Here is an 18,336-nt window from a genome sequence, read left to right as displayed (position 1 = left end):
GTGAGCCCACGGAAGTCCTGTGCAGCCGGCATTTGTGTGCTGAACTCGGAAGCCCCGCAGTGAATCTCTAGCGGGCAAGGCTGGAAGGCCCAATGCCCCCGAATCATTTGCATCCTGAGCCCTTTGGTCCAGGGGGTCAGGTCGGAAGTGCGTGTGGGGCCTCGTCAAGGGGAATTCCCCGAGGAAAGTGTGGGTGGTTGGATGGCGGGAGTGGGAGTGGGCACGCCCTCGGCCGCCTCAGCCAATGAGGAGCCTGCACGTGCGGGGGTGGGGCTGTGGGGAAGCCCCCAAAGGCCCGAGGGGGCGGGGCCCAGGCCCTTTTCTGGAGCCGGACCGTCTGAGGGAAGGAGGCGTCGGCGTGCAGCTGCAGGTAGGAGATGGAAACCCTCGTGGGCCTTGTGTGCAGAGCCCCGGGAGCTGCTTCTGAGCACGGGGGAGGTGTGTGTCCGTCTCCCTTCGACGTCTTCCCCGGAGGGCAAGGTTGTGGGCCCAGCGCCGCTGGTGCGGATGCCCTTCGGGGACCCTCTGTCCCTGAGGGGCCGTCGCCGGCGCTTGGGCGTCCCCAGCGGGGTGACTTGGCTCCTGGGTCAGCAGGGCTGACGCCTGGCCAGAAAGGCGCCCTGAGTTGGAAGGGGCCGTGGGGGGTGGGGGCTGGGCTTCAGAACCTGGGGAACACCTGCTACGTGAATGCGGCGCTGCAGTGTCTGAGCCACACGCCGCCCCTGGCCAGCTGGATGGTGTCCCAGCAGCACGCCACCCTCTGTCCGGCCCGCAGCGCCTGCACGCTCTGTGCCATGCGAGCTCACGTGACCCGAGCCCTCCTTCACGCGGGAGAGGTGATCCGGCCCCGCAAGGACCTGCTGGCGGGCTTCCACAGACACCAGCAGGAAGATGCCCACGAGTTTCTGATGTTCACTCTGAATGCCATGCAGCAAGGGTGCTTGAGTGCATCCCAGCCGTCGGGCCACGCCTCCGAGGACACCACCGTCATCCGTCAGATCTTCGGCGGGACCTGGAGGTCTCAGATCCAGTGTCTCCGCTGCCTCGGTGTCTCGGACACGTTCGACCCTTATCTGGACATCAGCCTGGATATCACGGCGGCTCAGAGTGTGGAGCAAGCTCTGAGAGAGCTGGTGAAGCCCGAGAAGCTGGACGCGGACAATGCCTATGACTGTGGCGTCTGTCTCCGGAAGGTGCCTGCCACCAAGAGGTTGGCTTTGCACAGCACCTCCCAGGTCCTGGTGCTGGTGCTGAAGCGGTTCACACCGGTGAGCGGGGCCAAAAGGGCTCAGGAGGTGCGCTATCCCCAGTGCTTGGACCTGCAGCCCTACACGTCCGAGCGGAAGGCAGGGCCACTGGGCTACGTGCTCTATGCCGTGCTGGTGCACTCCGGGTGGAGCTGTGAGCGAGGACACTACTTCTGTTACGTCCGAGCGGGCAACGGCCAATGGTATAAGATGGACGATGCCAAGGTGACCGCCTGTGACGAGACCGCTGCCCTGAGCCAGAGCGCCTACGTCCTGTTCTACGCCCGGGAGGGTGCGTGGGAAGGGGGCGCTGGGGGAGGGGCAGCGGCCCCCGTCGGGGCTGACCCCACAGACCCCGGGCAGCCTGCAGGAGACGCCAGCGGCAGAGCTCCTGGGTCGGAGGAGTCCCCGGGGGACACAGCGGTCGAAGGGATGAGCTTCGAGCAGTGGAGACGCCTGCAAGAACACAGCCGACCGAAGCCGGCCTTGGAGCTGCGGAAGGTCCAGTCTGCCCTGCCTGCCGGCGCAGTCGTGATTCACCAGTCCAAACACGGAGGAGGGAGAAACCGCACGCCGCCCCAACAGGAGCACGAGCGGCTCGACCGTCCCAGCACGGACGCCCCGCCTCCGGGGCCGAAGAACGTCGGCAACGGCCCTTGTGCCAGCGGGAGGGCCAGAGCCACCAAGGGGAAGAACAAGAAGCCGCGGCCGTCTCTGGGGCTGTGGCGGTAGGTCGGCTCTGACGCACATGCGTGCAGACGCCCAGGCACACGCTGTGTGCGGCACGCCCTGTGTGACGCACCAAGAGTTCCGACGAGGAGCGGGTTCCTCTCGGCCGTGTGCGTGATGCAGCCTCCTGGGGAAAAGCGGGGCCTGGAGTGTGCCCGGGGTCTCGGTGTTCACTTGGGACGGGCTCGTGCCTGAGCGGCTGAGCTCTCGAGGGCTGGCTCTGCTGGGAAGTCGCTGGAGAGGATGGGGTGATGGGGTGATGGGGTGCATGAGCGGGCCTGGGCACGGTCCGAGGGCCTCCCACTTCTGCGAGGGTGGGAGAGTCCTCTCGGGATGGGACTTTGGGTGTGGGTTTGCCTTTCGTTCCCCGTCTCCGTTCCCTGGCCGCACCGCTGGCCTCGGGTGAGTGACGCGGCCTGGAGACGCCTCACAGAGCGCTCACAGCCAGCCGAGCAAGGAGAAGATCTCGGGAGCCCTTCGGGGGGCAGGGAAGAGCGGGTGCAGGTCCATGAACCGTCTCCTTCCGGCCGGTCAGGCTCTCGAAAATGCCCCAGACGTCGAGAGGCGTCCGGGGAGAAGACGGGCAAGCAGCCTTTATGGGTGTCTGTCCTTGGGAGGCCTCGTGCTACTTGGCGGAGGGTCCGGCAGGAATGAGGCGGGGATGCGCGCGTCCCCGGCACGACGCTCGTCCGCAAAGATCCCTGGGGCTCCATGTCCGGTGCAAGGAGTACGCTGGAGAAGCTCCAAGTGCCAAACAGGAGAAGCGATCCACAAGGCCATGAGCACCGCCACCAGCACCACCAGCACCACCAGCACCAACACGAAGGCCAAGGGGAGAAAGGCAACCCAACCAGTCCCAAAGAAACTTCTCCACCAGCATCGCACCGGTGCCTGAGTGGAGATATGTCGCGCCACGTTCATTTCTGAAAGCAAAGGTCCTCCCCGCACTGAGGAAAGACCCGAGCCTACCCTAGATTGTGATAGCAAGACAACTGGACTTCCGACTCTGCCCGTCCTGTCTGGCAGTCTCATCCAGCTGGGCCCCGGGCAAACGCCTCTGGACGCGAGGAGATGCGGCCGGCCTCCAAAGTGCCTGGGGCGGTGGGGAAGCTGTCCTCCCCTAGCTGCTTTCTCGACTGCCTCATGGGCCCGTGACCCGCTGGAGGGGCACCTGAGGCCCCTTAGCGACCACCTCTCGCGTTTTTCTTTCTTTGGCTTGGCTGATGGCTTCAAACCCCAAACCCTCCATCAAACGGCAGACCGGGAATTTGCGATGGAACATCTCCGACCTCGAGGGCCAACTCTGGCTCCTGACTGCGCTAGTCGGCGTGGCAAGGAACAGAGAACGTTCCGATGGCTTGTTTCCCCCGCATGGCTACCTACGCCGCACCATGCCCTCCGCACGTAGAGAGGACAAAGAATGATGAGCAGTATCTTCCCCCGAGAACACGAGCAAGCGTGCCCTGCACGAGGAAGCGGAGCCACCCACAGTCCGCCCTCATCATCAGCACGCATCTTCCTCCGCCCCATCGTCTCAAATGGACTTACTGCTTGCCCCATCCACACCCTCTGAAGAAGGAGGAGGAGGAGGAGGAGGAGGAGGAGGAGGAGAATGTCGATGGGGGTGGCGTGACACAGGGAATGGGAAGGTGGCCTTATGCTGGGCGAAATCCGTGCAAAAGAGAGAAAAATCCTGGCTGATCTCGTTTCTCTGTGCCATGGGAAGGAGGTAAGAGGACAGCAAGGGTGTGAGCACTTGGATCATAAAGCACAAAGCGGTAGGCTCCTAGGATGGGATGGGGGGAGCGGGAGGTGGGAGGGGTGCAATAGGCTAAGGAAGTAAACGGGGTCAGGGCCCTTCTTTCCTAGGAAGGACCAACGGAATCAACACTCCAGCTATGGTAAACCTGTGGACGGTCAAACCCCCATAGTCCTGGAAGGCAAGCATAATGTCCAGGACGGGAGAGCAAACAAACACACGTCACACACCGAGAAGGAAAGCAACAGTCATCCTCCTCCAGGAGGGAAACCTTTTTTATACCTTGAGTTATACCGCATTTTGAGCCCCGGAATTCGAAAGACGACTGTATGAGTCAACTAGTGTATATAAAAGAGAGAAAGAGAATAAAAGCAACAAAAAAATAACAAAATGAACACAAAATTTAAAAAAAAAGTTTAAAAATAAATGGAAAAAAAAAAAAAACTCAAAAAACCCTAAAACACCAAGCAGGAAAAAAAAAAAAAAAAAGTAAATGATAAAGGAAAAAGGAAAAGGAAGAACAAAGGGCAGCGGAGAGAGAAAAGGAGCTGCAGAAATGAATCCAAAGTTGCAGGAAGCCTATGCCTTTCTAAATGAGCTCGCTTTGGGTCTTGAGCAACGGCCCTGAAGGGAGAAAAGCATATGTGGCACTCTGCTGGCATCTTTTGGTGCTAGGACCCTGAACGCTAGAAGAGTGTCCAGTGAGAACGCATAGAAATTGGGGAGGACCTCGCTGGAGCGCAAAGATGAGGCAAGGGTTTATTGTTGTCCGGGGAGGGGTTGTCCTCAGGCAGGGGTCTGGGGTCGGGAGACCCCTAAAGGGGAGAGGTTCGGTGGGCAGACATATGTTTCCACACGTGTGTTAGGATGTGAATGGTGAGCCCACGGAAGTCCTGTGCAGCCGGCATTTGTGTGCTGAACTCGGAAGCCCCGCAGTGAATCTCTAGCGGGCAAGGCTGGAAGGCCCAATGCCCCCGAATCATTTGCATCCTGAGCCCTTTGGTCCAGGGGGTCAGGTCGGAAGTGCGTGTGGGGCCTCGTCAAGGGGAATTCCCCGAGGAAAGTGTGGGTGGTTGGATGGCGGGAGTGGGAGTGGGCACGCCCTCGGCCGCCTCAGCCAATGAGGAGCCTGCACGTGCGGGGGTGGGGCTGTGGGGAAGCCCCCAAAGGCCCGAGGGGGCGGGGCCCAGGCCCTTTTCTGGAGCCGGACCGTCTGAGGGAAGGAGGCGTCGGCGTGCAGCTGCAGGTAGGAGATGGAAACCCTCGTGGGCCTTGTGTGCAGAGCCCCGGGAGCTGCTTCTGAGCACGGGGGAGGTGTGTGTCCGTCTCCCTTCGACGTCTTCCCCGGAGGGCAAGGTTGTGGGCCCAGCGCCGCTGGTGCGGATGCCCTTCGGGGACCCTCTGTCCCTGAGGGGCCGTCGCCGGCGCTTGGGCGTCCCCAGCGGGGTGACTTGGCTCCTGGGTCAGCAGGGCTGACGCCTGGCCAGAAAGGCGCCCTGAGTTGGAAGGGGCCGTGGGGGGTGGGGGCTGGGCTTCAGAACCTGGGGAACACCTGCTACGTGAATGCGGCGCTGCAGTGTCTGAGCCACACGCCGCCCCTGGCCAGCTGGATGGTGTCCCAGCAGCACGCCACCCTCTGTCCGGCCCGCAGCGCCTGCACGCTCTGTGCCATGCGAGCTCACGTGACCCGAGCCCTCCTTCACGCGGGAGAGGTGATCCGGCCCCGCAAGGACCTGCTGGCGGGCTTCCACAGACACCAGCAGGAAGATGCCCACGAGTTTCTGATGTTCACTCTGAATGCCATGCAGCAAGGGTGCTTGAGTGCATCCCAGCCGTCGGGCCACGCCTCCGAGGACACCACCGTCATCCGTCAGATCTTCGGCGGGACCTGGAGGTCTCAGATCCAGTGTCTCCGCTGCCTCGGTGTCTCGGACACGTTCGACCCTTATCTGGACATCAGCCTGGATATCACGGCGGCTCAGAGTGTGGAGCAAGCTCTGAGAGAGCTGGTGAAGCCCGAGAAGCTGGACGCGGACAATGCCTATGACTGTGGCGTCTGTCTCCGGAAGGTGCCTGCCACCAAGAGGTTGGCTTTGCACAGCACCTCCCAGGTCCTGGTGCTGGTGCTGAAGCGGTTCACACCGGTGAGCGGGGCCAAAAGGGCTCAGGAGGTGCGCTATCCCCAGTGCTTGGACCTGCAGCCCTACACGTCCGAGCGGAAGGCAGGGCCACTGGGCTACGTGCTCTATGCCGTGCTGGTGCACTCCGGGTGGAGCTGTGAGCGAGGACACTACTTCTGTTACGTCCGAGCGGGCAACGGCCAATGGTATAAGATGGACGATGCCAAGGTGACCGCCTGTGACGAGACCGCTGCCCTGAGCCAGAGCGCCTACGTCCTGTTCTACGCCCGGGAGGGTGCGTGGGAAGGGGGCGCTGGGGGAGGGGCAGCGGCCCCCGTCGGGGCTGACCCCACAGACACCGGGCAGCCTGCAGGAGACGCCAGCGGCAGAGCTCCTGGGTCGGAGGAGTCCCCGGGGGACACAGCGGTCGAAGGGATGAGCTTCGAGCAGTGGAGACGCCTGCAAGAACACAGCCGACCGAAGCCGGCCTTGGAGCTGCGGAAGGTCCAGTCTGCCCTGCCTGCCGGCGCAGTCGTGATTCACCAGTCCAAACACGGAGGAGGGAGAAACCGCACGCCGCCCCAACAGGAGCACGAGCGGCTCGACCGTCCCAGCACGGACGCCCCGCCTCCGGGGCCGAAGAACGTCGGCAACGGCCCTTGTGCCAGCGGGAGGGCCAGAGCCACCAAGGGGAAGAACAAGAAGCCGCGGCCGTCTCTGGGGCTGTGGCGGTAGGTCGGCTCTGACGCACATGCGTGCAGACGCCCAGGCACACGCTGTGTGCGGCACGCCCTGTGTGACGCACCAAGAGTTCCGACGAGGAGCGGGTTCCTCTCGGCCGTGTGCGTGATGCAGCCTCCTGGGGAAAAGCGGGGCCTGGAGTGTGCCCGGGGTCTCGGTGTTCACTTGGGACGGGCTCGTGCCTGAGCGGCTGAGCTCTCGAGGGCTGGCTCTGCTGGGAAGTCGCTGGAGAGGATGGGGTGATGGGGTGATGGGGTGCATGAGCGGGCCTGGGCACGGTCCGAGGGCCTCCCACTTCTGCGAGGGTGGGAGAGTCCTCTCGGGATGGGACTTTGGGTGTGGGTTTGCCTTTCGTTCCCCGTCTCCGTTCCCTGGCCGCACCGCTGGCCTCGGGTGAGTGACGCGGCCTGGAGACGCCTCACAGAGCGCTCACAGCCAGCCGAGCAAGGAGAAGATCTCGGGAGCCCTTCGGGGGGCAGGGAAGAGCGGGTGCAGGTCCATGAACCGTCTCCTTCCGGCCGGTCAGGCTCTCGAAAATGCCCCAGACGTCGAGAGGCGTCCGGGGAGAAGACGGGCAAGCAGCCTTTATGGGTGTCTGTCCTTGGGAGGCCTCGTGCTACTTGGCGGAGGGTCCGGCAGGAATGAGGCGGGGATGCGCGCGTCCCCGGCACGACGCTCGTCCACAAAGATCCCTGGGGCTCCATGTCCGGTGCAAGGAGTACGCTGGAGAAGCTCCAAGTGCCAAACAGGAGAAGCGATCCACAAGGCCATGAGCACCGCCACCAGCACCACCAGCACCACCAGCACCAACACGAAGGCCAAGGGGAGAAAGGCAACCCAACCAGTCCCAAAGAAACTTCTCCACCAGCATCGCACCGGTGCCTGAGTGGAGATATGTCGCGCCACGTTCATTTCTGAAAGCAAAGGTCCTCCCCGCACTGAGGAAAGACCCGAGCCTACCCTAGATTGTGATAGCAAGACAACTGGACTTCCGACTCTGCCCGTCCTGTCTGGCAGTCTCATCCAGCTGGGCCCCGGGCAAACGCCTCTGGACGCGAGGAGATGCGGCCGGCCTCCAAAGTGCCTGGGGCGGTGGGGAAGCTGTCCTCCCCTAGCTGCTTTCTCGACTGCCTCATGGGCCCGTGACCCGCTGGAGGGGCACCTGAGGCCCCTTAGCGACCACCTCTCGCGTTTTTCTTTCTTTGGCTTGGCTGATGGCTTCAAACCCCAAACCCTCCATCAAACGGCAGACCGGGAATTTGCGATGGAACATCTCCGACCTCGAGGGCCAACTCTGGCTCCTGACTGCGCTAGTCGGCGTGGCAAGGAACAGAGAACGTTCCGATGGCTTGTTTCCCCCGCATGGCTACCTACGCCGCACCATGCCCTCCGCACGTAGAGAGGACAAAGAATGATGAGCAGTATCTTCCCCCGAGAACACGAGCAAGCGTGCCCTGCACGAGGAAGCGGAGCCACCCACAGTCCGCCCTCATCATCAGCACGCATCTTCCTCCGCCCCATCGTCTCAAATGGACTTACTGCTTGCCCCATCCACACCCTCTGAAGAAGGAGGAGGAGGAGGAGGAGGAGGAGGAGAATGTCGATGGGGGTGGCGTGACACAGGGAATGGGAAGGTGGCCTTATGCTGGGCGAAATCCGTGCAAAAGAGAGAAAAATCCTGGCTGATCTCGTTTCTCTGTGCCATGGGAAGGAGGTAAGAGGACAGCAAGGGTGTGAGCACTTGGATCATAAAGCACAAAGCGGTAGGCTCCTAGGATGGGATGGGGGGAGCGGGAGGTGGGAGGGGTGCAATAGGCTAAGGAAGTAAACGGGGTCAGGGCCCTTCTTTCCTAGGAAGGACCAACGGAATCAACACTCCAGCTATGGTAAACCTGTGGACGGTCAAACCCCCATAGTCCTGGAAGGCAAGCATAATGTCCAGGACGGGAGAGCAAACAAACACATGTCACACACCGAGAAGGAAAGCAACAGTCATCCTCCTCCAGGAGGGAAACCTTTTTTATACCTTGAGTTATACCGCATTTTGAGCCCCGGAATTCGAAAGACGACTGTATGAGTCAACTAGTGTATATAAAAGAGAGAAAGAGAATAAAAGCAACAAAAAAATAACAAGATGAACACAAAATTAAAAAAAAAAATTTTAAAAATAAATGGAAAAAAAAAAAAAAACTCAAAAAACCCTAAAACACCAAGCAGGAAAAAAAAAAAAAAAGTAAATGATAAAGGAAGAAGGAAAAGGAAGAACAAAGGGCAGCGGAGAGAGAAAAGGAGCTGCAGAAATGAATCCAAAGTTGCAGGAAGCCTATGCCTTTCTAAATGAGCTCGCTTTGGGTCTTGAGCAACGGCCCTGAAGGGAGAAAAGCATATGTGGCACTCTGCTGGCATCTTTTGGTGCTAGGACCCTGAACGCTAGAAGAGTGTCCAGTGAGAACGCATAGAAATTGGGGAGGACCTCGCTGGAGCGCAAAGATGAGGCAAGGGTTTATTGTTGTCCGGGGAGGGGTTGTCCTCAGGCAGGGGTCTGGGGTCGGGAGACCCCTAAAGGGGAGAGGTTCGGTGGGCAGACATATGTTTCCACACGTGTGTTAGGATGTGAATTGTGAGCCCACGGAAGTCCTGTGCAGCCGGCATTTGTGTGCTGAACTCGGAAGCCCTGCAGTGAATCTCTAGCGGGCAAGGCTGGAAGGCCCAATGCCCCCGAATCATTTGCATCCTGAGCCCTTTGGTCCAGGGGGTCAGGTCGGAAGTGCGTGTGGGGCCTCGTCAAGGGGAATTCCCCGAGAAAAGTGTGGGTGGTTGGATGGCGGGAGTGGGAGTGGGCACGCCCTCGGCCGCCTCAGCCAATGAGGAGCCTGCACGTGCGGGGGTGGGGCTGTGGAGAAGCCCCCAAAGGCCCGAGGGAGCGGGGCCCAGGCCCTTTTCTGGAGCCGGACCGTCTGAGGGAAGGAGGCGTCGGCGTGCAGCTGCAGGTAGGAGATGGAAACCCTCGTGGGCCTTGTGTGCAGAGCCCCGGGGGCTGCTTCTGAGCACGGGGGAGGTGTGTGTCCGTCTCCCTTCGACGTCTTCCCCGGAGGGCAAGGTTGTGGGCCCAGCGCCGCTGGTGCGGATGCCCTTCGGGGACCCTCTGTCCCTGAGGGGCCGTCGCCGGCGCTTGGGCGTCCCCAGCGGGGTGACTTGGCTCCTGGGTCAGCAGGGCTGACGCCTGGCCAGAAAGGCGCCCTGAGTTGGAAGGGGCCGTGGGGGGTGGGGGCTGGGCTTCAGAACCTGGGGAACACCTGCTACGTGAATGCGGCGCTGCAGTGTCTGAGCCACACGCCGCCCCTGGCCAGCTGGATGGTGTCCCAGCAGCACGCCACCCCCTGTCCGGCCCGCAGCGCCTGCACGCTCTGTGCCATGCGAGCTCACGTGACCCGAGCCCTCCTTCACGCGGGAGAGGTGATCCGGCCCCGCAAGGACCTGCTGGCGGGCTTCCACAGACACCAGCAGGAAGATGCCCACGAGTTTCTGATGTTCACTCTGAATGCCATGCAGCAAGGGTGCTTGAGTGCATCCCAGCCGTCGGGCCACGCCTCCGAGGACACCACCGTCATCCGTCAGATCTTCGGCGGGACCTGGAGGTCTCAGATCCAGTGTCTCCGCTGCCTCGGTGTCTCGGACACGTTCGACCCTTATCTGGACATCAGCCTGGATATCACGGCGGCTCAGAGTGTGGAGCAAGCTCTGAGAGAGCTGGTGAAGCCCGAGAAGCTGGACGCGGACAATGCCTATGACTGTGGCGTCTGTCTCCGGAAGGTGCCTGCCACCAAGAGGTTGGCTTTGCACAGCACCTCCCAGGTCCTGGTGCTGGTGCTGAAGCGGTTCACACCGGTGAGCGGGGCCAAAAGGGCTCAGGAGGTGCGCTATCCCCAGTGCTTGGACCTGCAGCCCTACACGTCCGAGCGGAAGGCAGGGCCACTGGGCTACGTGCTCTATGCCGTGCTGGTGCACTCCGGGTGGAGCTGTGAGCGAGGACACTACTTCTGTTACGTCCGAGCGGGCAACGGCCAATGGTATAAGATGGACGATGCCAAGGTGACCGCCTGTGACGAGACCGCTGCCCTGAGCCAGAGCGCCTACGTCCTGTTCTACGCCCGGGAGGGTGCGTGGGAAGGGGGCGCTGGGGGAGGGGCAGCGGCCCCCGTCGGGGCTGACCCCACAGACCCCGGGCAGCCTGCAGGAGACGCCAGCGGCAGAGCTCCTGGGTCGGAGGAGTCCCCGGGGGACACAGCGGTCGAAGGGATGAGCTTCGAGCAGTGGAGACGCCTGCAAGAACACAGCCGACCGAAGCCGGCCTTGGAGCTGCGGAAGGTCCAGTCTGCCCTGCCTGCCGGCGCAGTCGTGATTCACCAGTCCAAACACGGAGGAGGGAGAAACCGCATGCCGCCCCAACAGGAGCACGAGCGGCTCGACCGTCCCAGCACGGACGCCCCGCCTCCGGGGCCGAAGAACGTCGGCAACGGCCCTTGTGCCAGCGGGAGGGCCAGAGCCACCAAGGAGAAGAACAAGAAGCCGCGGCCGTCTCTGGGGCTGTGGCGGTAGGTCGGCTCTGACGCACATGCGTGCAGACGCCCAGGCACACGCTGTGTGCGGCACGCCCTGTGTGACGCACCAAGAGTTCCGACGAGGAGCGGGTTCCTCTCGGCCGTGTGCGTGATGCAGCCTCCTGGGGAAAAGCGGGGCCTGGAGTGTGCCCGGGGTCTCGGTGTTCACTTGGGACGGGCTCGTGCCTGAGCGGCTGAGCTCTCGAGGGCTGGCTCTGCTGGGAAGTCGCTGGAGAGGATGGGGTGATGGGGTGCATGAGCGGGCCTGGGCACGGTCCGAGGGCCTCCCACTTCTGCGAGGGTGGGAGAGTCCTCTCGGGATGGGACTTTGGGTGTGGGTTTGCCTTTCGTTCCCCGTCTCCGTTCCCTGGCCGCACCGCTGGCCTCGGGTGAGTGACGCGGCCTGGAGACGCCTCACAGAGCGCTCACAGCCAGCCGAGCAAGGAGAAGATCTCGGGAGCCCTTCGGGGGGCAGGGAAGAGCGGGTGCAGGTCCATGAACCGTCTCCTTCCGGCCGGTCAGGCTCTCGAAAATGCCCCAGACGTCGAGAGGCGTCCGGGGAGAAGACGGGCAAGCAGCCTTTATGGGTGTCTGTCCTTGGGAGGCCTCGTGCTACTTGGCGGAGGGTCCGGCAGGAATGAGGCGGGGATGCGCGCGTCCCCGGCACGACGCTCGTCCGCAAAGATCCCTGGGGCTCCATGTCCGGTGCAAGGAGTACGCTGGAGAAGCTCCAAGTGCCAAACAGGAGAAGCGATCCACAAGGCCATGAGCACCACCACCAGCACCACCAGCACCACCAGCACCAACACGAAGGCCAAGGGGAGAAAGGCAACCCAACCAGTCCCAAAGAAACTTCTCCACCAGCATCGCACCGGTGCCTGAGTGGAGATATGTCGCGCCACGTTCATTTCTGAAAGCAAAGGTCCTCCCCGCACTGAGGAAAGACCCGAGCCTACCCTAGATTGTGATAGCAAGACAACTGGACTTCCGACTCTGCCCGTCCTGTCTGGCAGTCTCATCCAGCTGGGCCCCGGGCAAACGCCTCTGGACGCGAGGAGATGCGGCCGGCCTCCAAAGTGCCTGGGGCGGTGGGGAAGCTGTCCTCCCCTAGCTGCTTTCTCGACTGCCTCATGGGCCCGTGACCCGCTGGAGGGGCACCTGAGGCCCCTTAGCGACCACCTCTCGCGTTTTTCTTTCTTTGGCTTGGCTGATGGCTTCAAACCCCAAACCCTCCATCAAACGGCAGACCGGGAATTTGCGATGGAACATCTCCGACCTCGAGGGCCAACTCTGGCTCCTGACTGCGCTAGTCGGCGTGGCAAGGAACAGAGAACGTTCCGATGGCTTGTTTCCCCCGCATGGCTACCTACGCCGCACCATGCCCTCCGCACGTAGAGAGGACAAAGAATGATGAGCAGTATCTTCCCCCGAGAACACGAGCAAGCGTGCCCTGCACGAGGAAGCGGAGCCACCCACAGTCCGCCCTCATCATCAGCACGCATCTTCCTCCGCCCCATCGTCTCAAATGGACTTACTGCTTGCCCCATCCACACCCTCTGAAGAAGGAGGAGGAGGAGGAGGAGGAGGAGGAGGAGGAGAATGTCGATGGGGGTGGCGTGACACAGGGAATGGGAAGGTGGCCTTATGCTGGGCGAAATCCGTGCAAAAGAGAGAAAAATCCTGGCTGATCTCGTTTCTCTGTGCCATGGGAAGGAGGTAAGAGGACAGCAAGGGTGTGAGCACTTGGATCATAAAGCACGAAGCGGTAGGCTCCTAGGATGGGATGGGGGGAGCGGGAGGTGGGAGGGGTGCAATAGGCTAAGGAAGTAAACGGGGTCAGGGCCCTTCTTTCCTAGGAAGGACCAACGGAATCAACACTCCAGCTATGGTAAACCTGTGGACGGTCAAACCCCCATAGTCCTGGAAGGCAAGCATAATGTCCAGGACGGGAGAGCAAACAAACACACGTCACACACCGAGAAGGAAAGCAACAGTCATCCTCCTCCAGGAGGGAAACCTTTTTTATACCTTGAGTTATACCGCATTTTGAGCCCCGGAATTCGAAAGACGACTGTATGAGTCAACTAGTGTATATAAAAGAGAGAAAGAGAATAAAAGCAACAAAAAAATAACAAAATGAACACAAAATTTAAAAAAAAAAGTTTAAAAATAAATGGAAAAAAAAAAAAAACTCAAAAAACCCTAAAACACCAAGCTGGAAAAAAAAAAAAAAAGTAAATGATAAAGGAAGAAGGAAAAGGAAGAACAAAGGGCAGCGGAGAGAGAAAAGGAGCTGCAGAAATGAATCCAAAGTTGCAGGAAGCCTATGCCTTTCTAAATGAGCTCGCTTTGGGTCTTGAGCAACGGCCCTGAAGGGAGAAAAGCATATGTGGCACTCTGCTGGCATCTTTTGGTGCTAGGACCCTGAACGCTAGAAGAGTGTCCAGTGAGAACGCATTGAAATTGGGGAGGACCTCGCTGGAGCGCAAAGTTGAGGCAAGGGTTTATTGTTGTCCGGGGAGGGGTTGTCCTCAGGCAGGGGTCTGGGGTCGGGAGACCCCTAAAGGGGAGAGGTTCGGTGGGCAGACATATGTTTCCACACGTGTGTTAGGATGTGAATGGTGAGCCCACGGAAGTCCTGTGCAGCCGGCATTTGTGTGCTGAACTCGGAAGCCCCGCAGTGAATCTCTAGCGGGCAAGGCTGGAAGGCCCAATGCCCCCGAATCATTTGCATCCTGAGCCCTTTGGTCCAGGGGGTCAGGTCGGAAGTGCGTGTGGGGCCTCGTCAAGGGGAATTCCCCGAGGAAAGTGTGGGTGGTTGGATGGCGGGAGTGGGAGTGGGCACGCCCTCGGCCGCCTCAGCCAATGAGGAGCCTGCACGTGCGGGGGTGGGGCTGTGGGGAAGCCCCCAAAGGCCCGAGGGGGCGGGGCCCAGGCCCTTTTCTGGAGCCGGACCGTCTGAGGGAAGGAGGCGTCGGCGTGCAGCTGCAGGTAGGAGATGGAAACCCTCGTGGGCCTTGTGTGCAGAGCCCCGGGGGCTGCTTCTGAGCACGGGGGAGGTGTGTGTCCGTCTCCCTTCGACGTCTTCCCCGGAGGGCAAGGTTGTGGGCCCAGCGCCGCTGGTGCGGATGCCCTTCGGGGACCCTCTGTCCCTGAGGGGCCGTCGCCGGCGCTTGGGCGTCCCCAGCGGGGTGACTTGGCTCCTGGGTCAGCAGGGCTGACGCCTGGCCAGAAAGGCGCCCTGAGTTGGAAGGGGCCGTGGGGGGTGGGGGCTGGGCTTCAGAACCTGGGGAACACCTGCTACGTGAATGCGGCGCTGCAGTGTCTGAGCCACACGCCGCCCCTGGCCAGCTGGATGGTGTCCCAGCAGCACGCCACCCTCTGTCCGGCCCGCAGCGCCTGCACGCTCTGTGCCATGCGAGCTCACGTGACCCGAGCCCTCCTTCACGCGGGAGAGGTGATCCGGCCCCGCAAGGACCTGCTGGCGGGCTTCCACAGACACCAGCAGGAAGATGCCCACGAGTTTCTGATGTTCACTCTGAATGCCATGCAGCAAGGGTGCTTGAGTGCATCCCAGCCGTCGGGCCACGCCTCCGAGGACACCACCGTCATCCGTCAGATCTTCGGCGGGACCTGGAGGTCTCAGATCCAGTGTCTCCGCTGCCTCGGTGTCTCGGACACGTTCGACCCTTATCTGGACATCAGCCTGGATATCACGGCGGCTCAGAGTGTGGAGCAAGCTCTGAGAGAGCTGGTGAAGCCCGAGAAGCTGGACGCGGACAATGCCTATGACTGTGGCGTCTGTCTCCGGAAGGTGCCTGCCACCAAGAGGTTGGCTTTGCACAGCACCTCCCAGGTCCTGGTGCTGGTGCTGAAGCGGTTCACACCGGTGAGCGGGGCCAAAAGGGCTCAGGAGGTGCGCTATCCCCAGTGCTTGGACCTGCAGCCCTACACGTCCGAGCGGAAGGCAGGGCCACTGGGCTACGTGCTCTATGCCGTGCTGGTGCACTCTGGGTGGAGCTGTGAGCGAGGACACTACTTCTGTTACGTCCGAGCGGGCAACGGCCAATGGTATAAGATGGACGATGCCAAGGTGACCGCCTGTGACGAGACCGCTGCCCTGAGCCAGAGCGCCTACGTCCTGTTCTACGCCCGGGAGGGTGCGTGGGAAGGGGGCGCTGGGGGAGGGGCAGCGGCCCCCGTCGGGGCTGACCCCACAGACCCCGGGCAGCCTGCAGGAGACGCCAGCGGCAGAGCTCCTGGGTCGGAGGAGTCCCCGGGGGACACAGCGGTCGAAGGGATGAGCTTCGAGCAGTGGAGACGCCTGCAAGAACACAGCCGACCGAAGCCGGCCTTGGAGCTGCGGAAGGTCCAGTCTGCCCTGCCTGCCGGCGCAGTCGTGATTCACCAGTCCAAACACGGAGGAGGGAGAAACCGCACGCCGCCCCAACAGGAGCACGAGCGGCTCGACCGTCCCAGCACGGACGCCCCGCCTCCGGGGCCGAAGAACGTCGGCAACGGCCCTTGTGCCAGCGGGAGGGCCAGAGCCACCAAGGGGAAGAACAAGAAGCCGCGGCCGTCTCTGGGGCTGTGGCGGTAGGTCGGCTCTGACGCACATGCGTGCAGGCGCCCAGGCACACGCTGTGTGCGGCACGCCCTGTGTGACGCACCAAGAGTTCCGACGAGGAGCGGGTTCCTCTCGGCCGTGTGCGTGATGCAGCCTCCTGGGGAAAAGCGGGGCCTGGAGTGTGCCCGGGGTCTCGGTGTTCACTTGGGACGGGCTCGTGCCTGAGCGGCTGAGCTCTCGAGGGCTGGCTCTGCTGGGAAGTCGCTGGAGAGGATGGGGTGATGGGGTGCATGAGCGGGCCTGGGCACGGTCCGAGGGCCTCCCACTTCTGCGAGGGTGGGAGAGTCCTCTCGGGATGGGACTTTGGGTGTGGGTTTGCCTTTCGTTCCCCGTCTCTGTTCCCTGGCCGCACCGCTGGCCTCGGGTGAGTGACGCGGCCTGGAGACGCCTCACAGAGCGCTCACAGCCAGCCGAGCAAGGAGAAGATCTCGGGAGCCCTTCGGGGGGCAGGGAAGAGCGGGTGCAGGTCCATGAACCGTCTCCTTCCGGCCGGTCAGGCTCTCGAAAATGCCCCAGACGTCGAGAGGCGTCCGGGGAGAAGACGGGCAAGCAGCCTTTATGGGTGTCTGTCCTTGGGAGGCCTCGTGCTACTTGGCGGAGGGTCCGGCAGGAATGAGGCGGGGATGCGCGCGTCCCCGGCACGACGCTCGTCCGCAAAGATCCCTGGGGCTCCATGTCCGGTGCAAGGAGTACGCTGGAGAAGCTCCAAGTGCCAAACAGGAGAAGCGATCCACAAGGCCATGAGCACCGCCACCAGCACCACCAGCACCACCAGTACCAACACGAAGGCCAAGGGGAGAAAGGCAACCCAACCAGTCCCAAAGAAACTTCTCCACCAGCATCGCACCGGTGCCTGAGTGGAGATATGTCGCGCCACGTTCATTTCTGAAAGCAAAGGTCCTCCCCGCACTGAGGAAAGACCCGAGCCTACCCTAGATTGTGATAGCAAGACAACTGGACTTCCGACTCTGCCCGTCCTGTCTGGCAGTCTCATCCAGCTGGGCCCCGGGCAAACGCCTCTGGACGCGAGGAGATGCGGCCGGCCTCCAAAGTGCCTGGGGCGGTGGGGAAGCTGTCCTCCCCTAGCTGCTTTCTCGACTGCCTCATGGGCCCGTGACCCGCTGGAGGGGCACCTGAGGCCCCTTAGCGACCACCTCTCGCGTTTTTCTTTCTTTGGCTTGGCTGATGGCTTCAAACCCCAAACCCTCCATCAAACGGCAGACCGGGAATTTGCGATGGAACATCTCCGACCTCGAGGGCCAACTCTGGCTCCTGACTGCGCTAGTCGGCGTGGCAAGGAACAGAGAACGTTCCGATGGCTTGTTTCCCCCGCATGGCTACCTACGCCGCACCATGCCCTCCGCACGTAGAGAGGACAAAGAATGATGAGCAGTATCTTCCCCCGAGAACACGAGCAAGCGTGCCCTGCACGAGGAAGCGGAGCCACCCACAGTCCGCCCTCATCATCAGCACGCATCTTCCTCCGCCCCATCGTCTCAAATGGACTTACTGCTTGCCCCATCCACACCCTCTGAAGAAGGAGGAGGAGGAGGAGGAGGAGGAGGAGGAGGAGGAGGAGAATGTCGATGGGGGTGGCGTGACACAGGGAATGGGAAGGTGGCCTTATGCTGGGCGAAATCCGTGCAAAAGAGAGAAAAATCCTGGCTGATCTCGTTTCTCTGTGCCATGGGAAGGAGGTAAGAGGACAGCAAGGGTGTGAGCACTTGGATCATAAAGCACAAAGCGGTAGGCTCCTAGGATGGGATGGGGGGAGCGGGAGGTGGGAGGGGTGCAATAGGCTAAGGAAGTAAACGGGGTCAGGGCCCTTCTTTCCTAGGAAGGACCAACGGAATCAACACTCCAGCTATGGTAAACCTGTGGACGGTCAAACCCCCATAGTCCTGGAAGGCAAGCATAATGTCCAGGACGGGAGAGCAAACAAACACACGTCACACACCGAGAAGGAAAGCAACAGTCATCCTCCTCCAGGAGGGAAACCTTTTTTATACCTTGAGTTATACCGCATTTTGAGCCCCGGAATTCGAAAGACGACTGTATGAGTCAACTAGTGTATATAAAAGAGAGAAAGAGAATAAAAGCAACAAAAAAATAACAAAATGAACACAAAATTTAAAAAAAAAAAGTTTAAAAATAAATGGAAAAAGAAAAAAAAACTCAAAAAACCCTAAAACACCAAGCAGGAAAAAAAAAAAAAAAGTAAATGATAAAGGAAGAAGGAAAAGGAAGAACAAAGGGCAGCGGAGAGAGAAAAGGAGCTGCAGAAATGAATCCAAAGTTGCAGGAAGCCTATGCCTTTCTAAATGAGCTCGCTTTGGGTCTTGAGCAACGGCCCTGAAGGGAGAAAAGCATATGTGGCACTCTGCTGGCATCTTTTGGTGCTAGGACCCTGAACGCTAGAAGAGTGTCCAGTGAGAACGCATAGAAATTGGGGAGGACCTCGCTGGAGCGCAAAGTTGAGGCAAGGGTTTATTGTTGTCCGGGGAGGGGTTGT

General features: G+C 60.9%; 1 protein-coding gene across 1 annotated transcript in view; it reads left to right on the top strand.

Moving 5' to 3' along the window:
- The first annotated feature begins 4,952 nt into the window (after positions 1 to 4,952).
- LOC147362176 (uncharacterized) overlaps positions 4,953 to 18,336 on the top strand; it is a 91,183-nt gene continuing 77,799 nt past the window's right edge. The window contains exon 1 of the mRNA XM_086323905.1: positions 4,953 to 6,150. Within this exon, the coding sequence (XP_086180031.1) occupies positions 4,989 to 6,150 (1,162 nt within the window). The 5' untranslated portion in view covers positions 4,953 to 4,988. The remainder of the gene's footprint in view (positions 6,151 to 18,336) is intronic.

Source organism: Bos grunniens, chromosome 11, assembly GCF_055505025.1.
Source record: "Bos grunniens cultivar Pamir isolate PY7600 chromosome 11, Bosgru_T2T1.0, whole genome shotgun sequence".
Lineage (NCBI taxonomy): Eukaryota > Metazoa > Chordata > Mammalia > Artiodactyla > Bovidae > Bos > Bos grunniens.
Note: the sequence above shows the minus strand (reverse complement) of the source record. Positions and strands in the feature narration are given on the sequence as shown.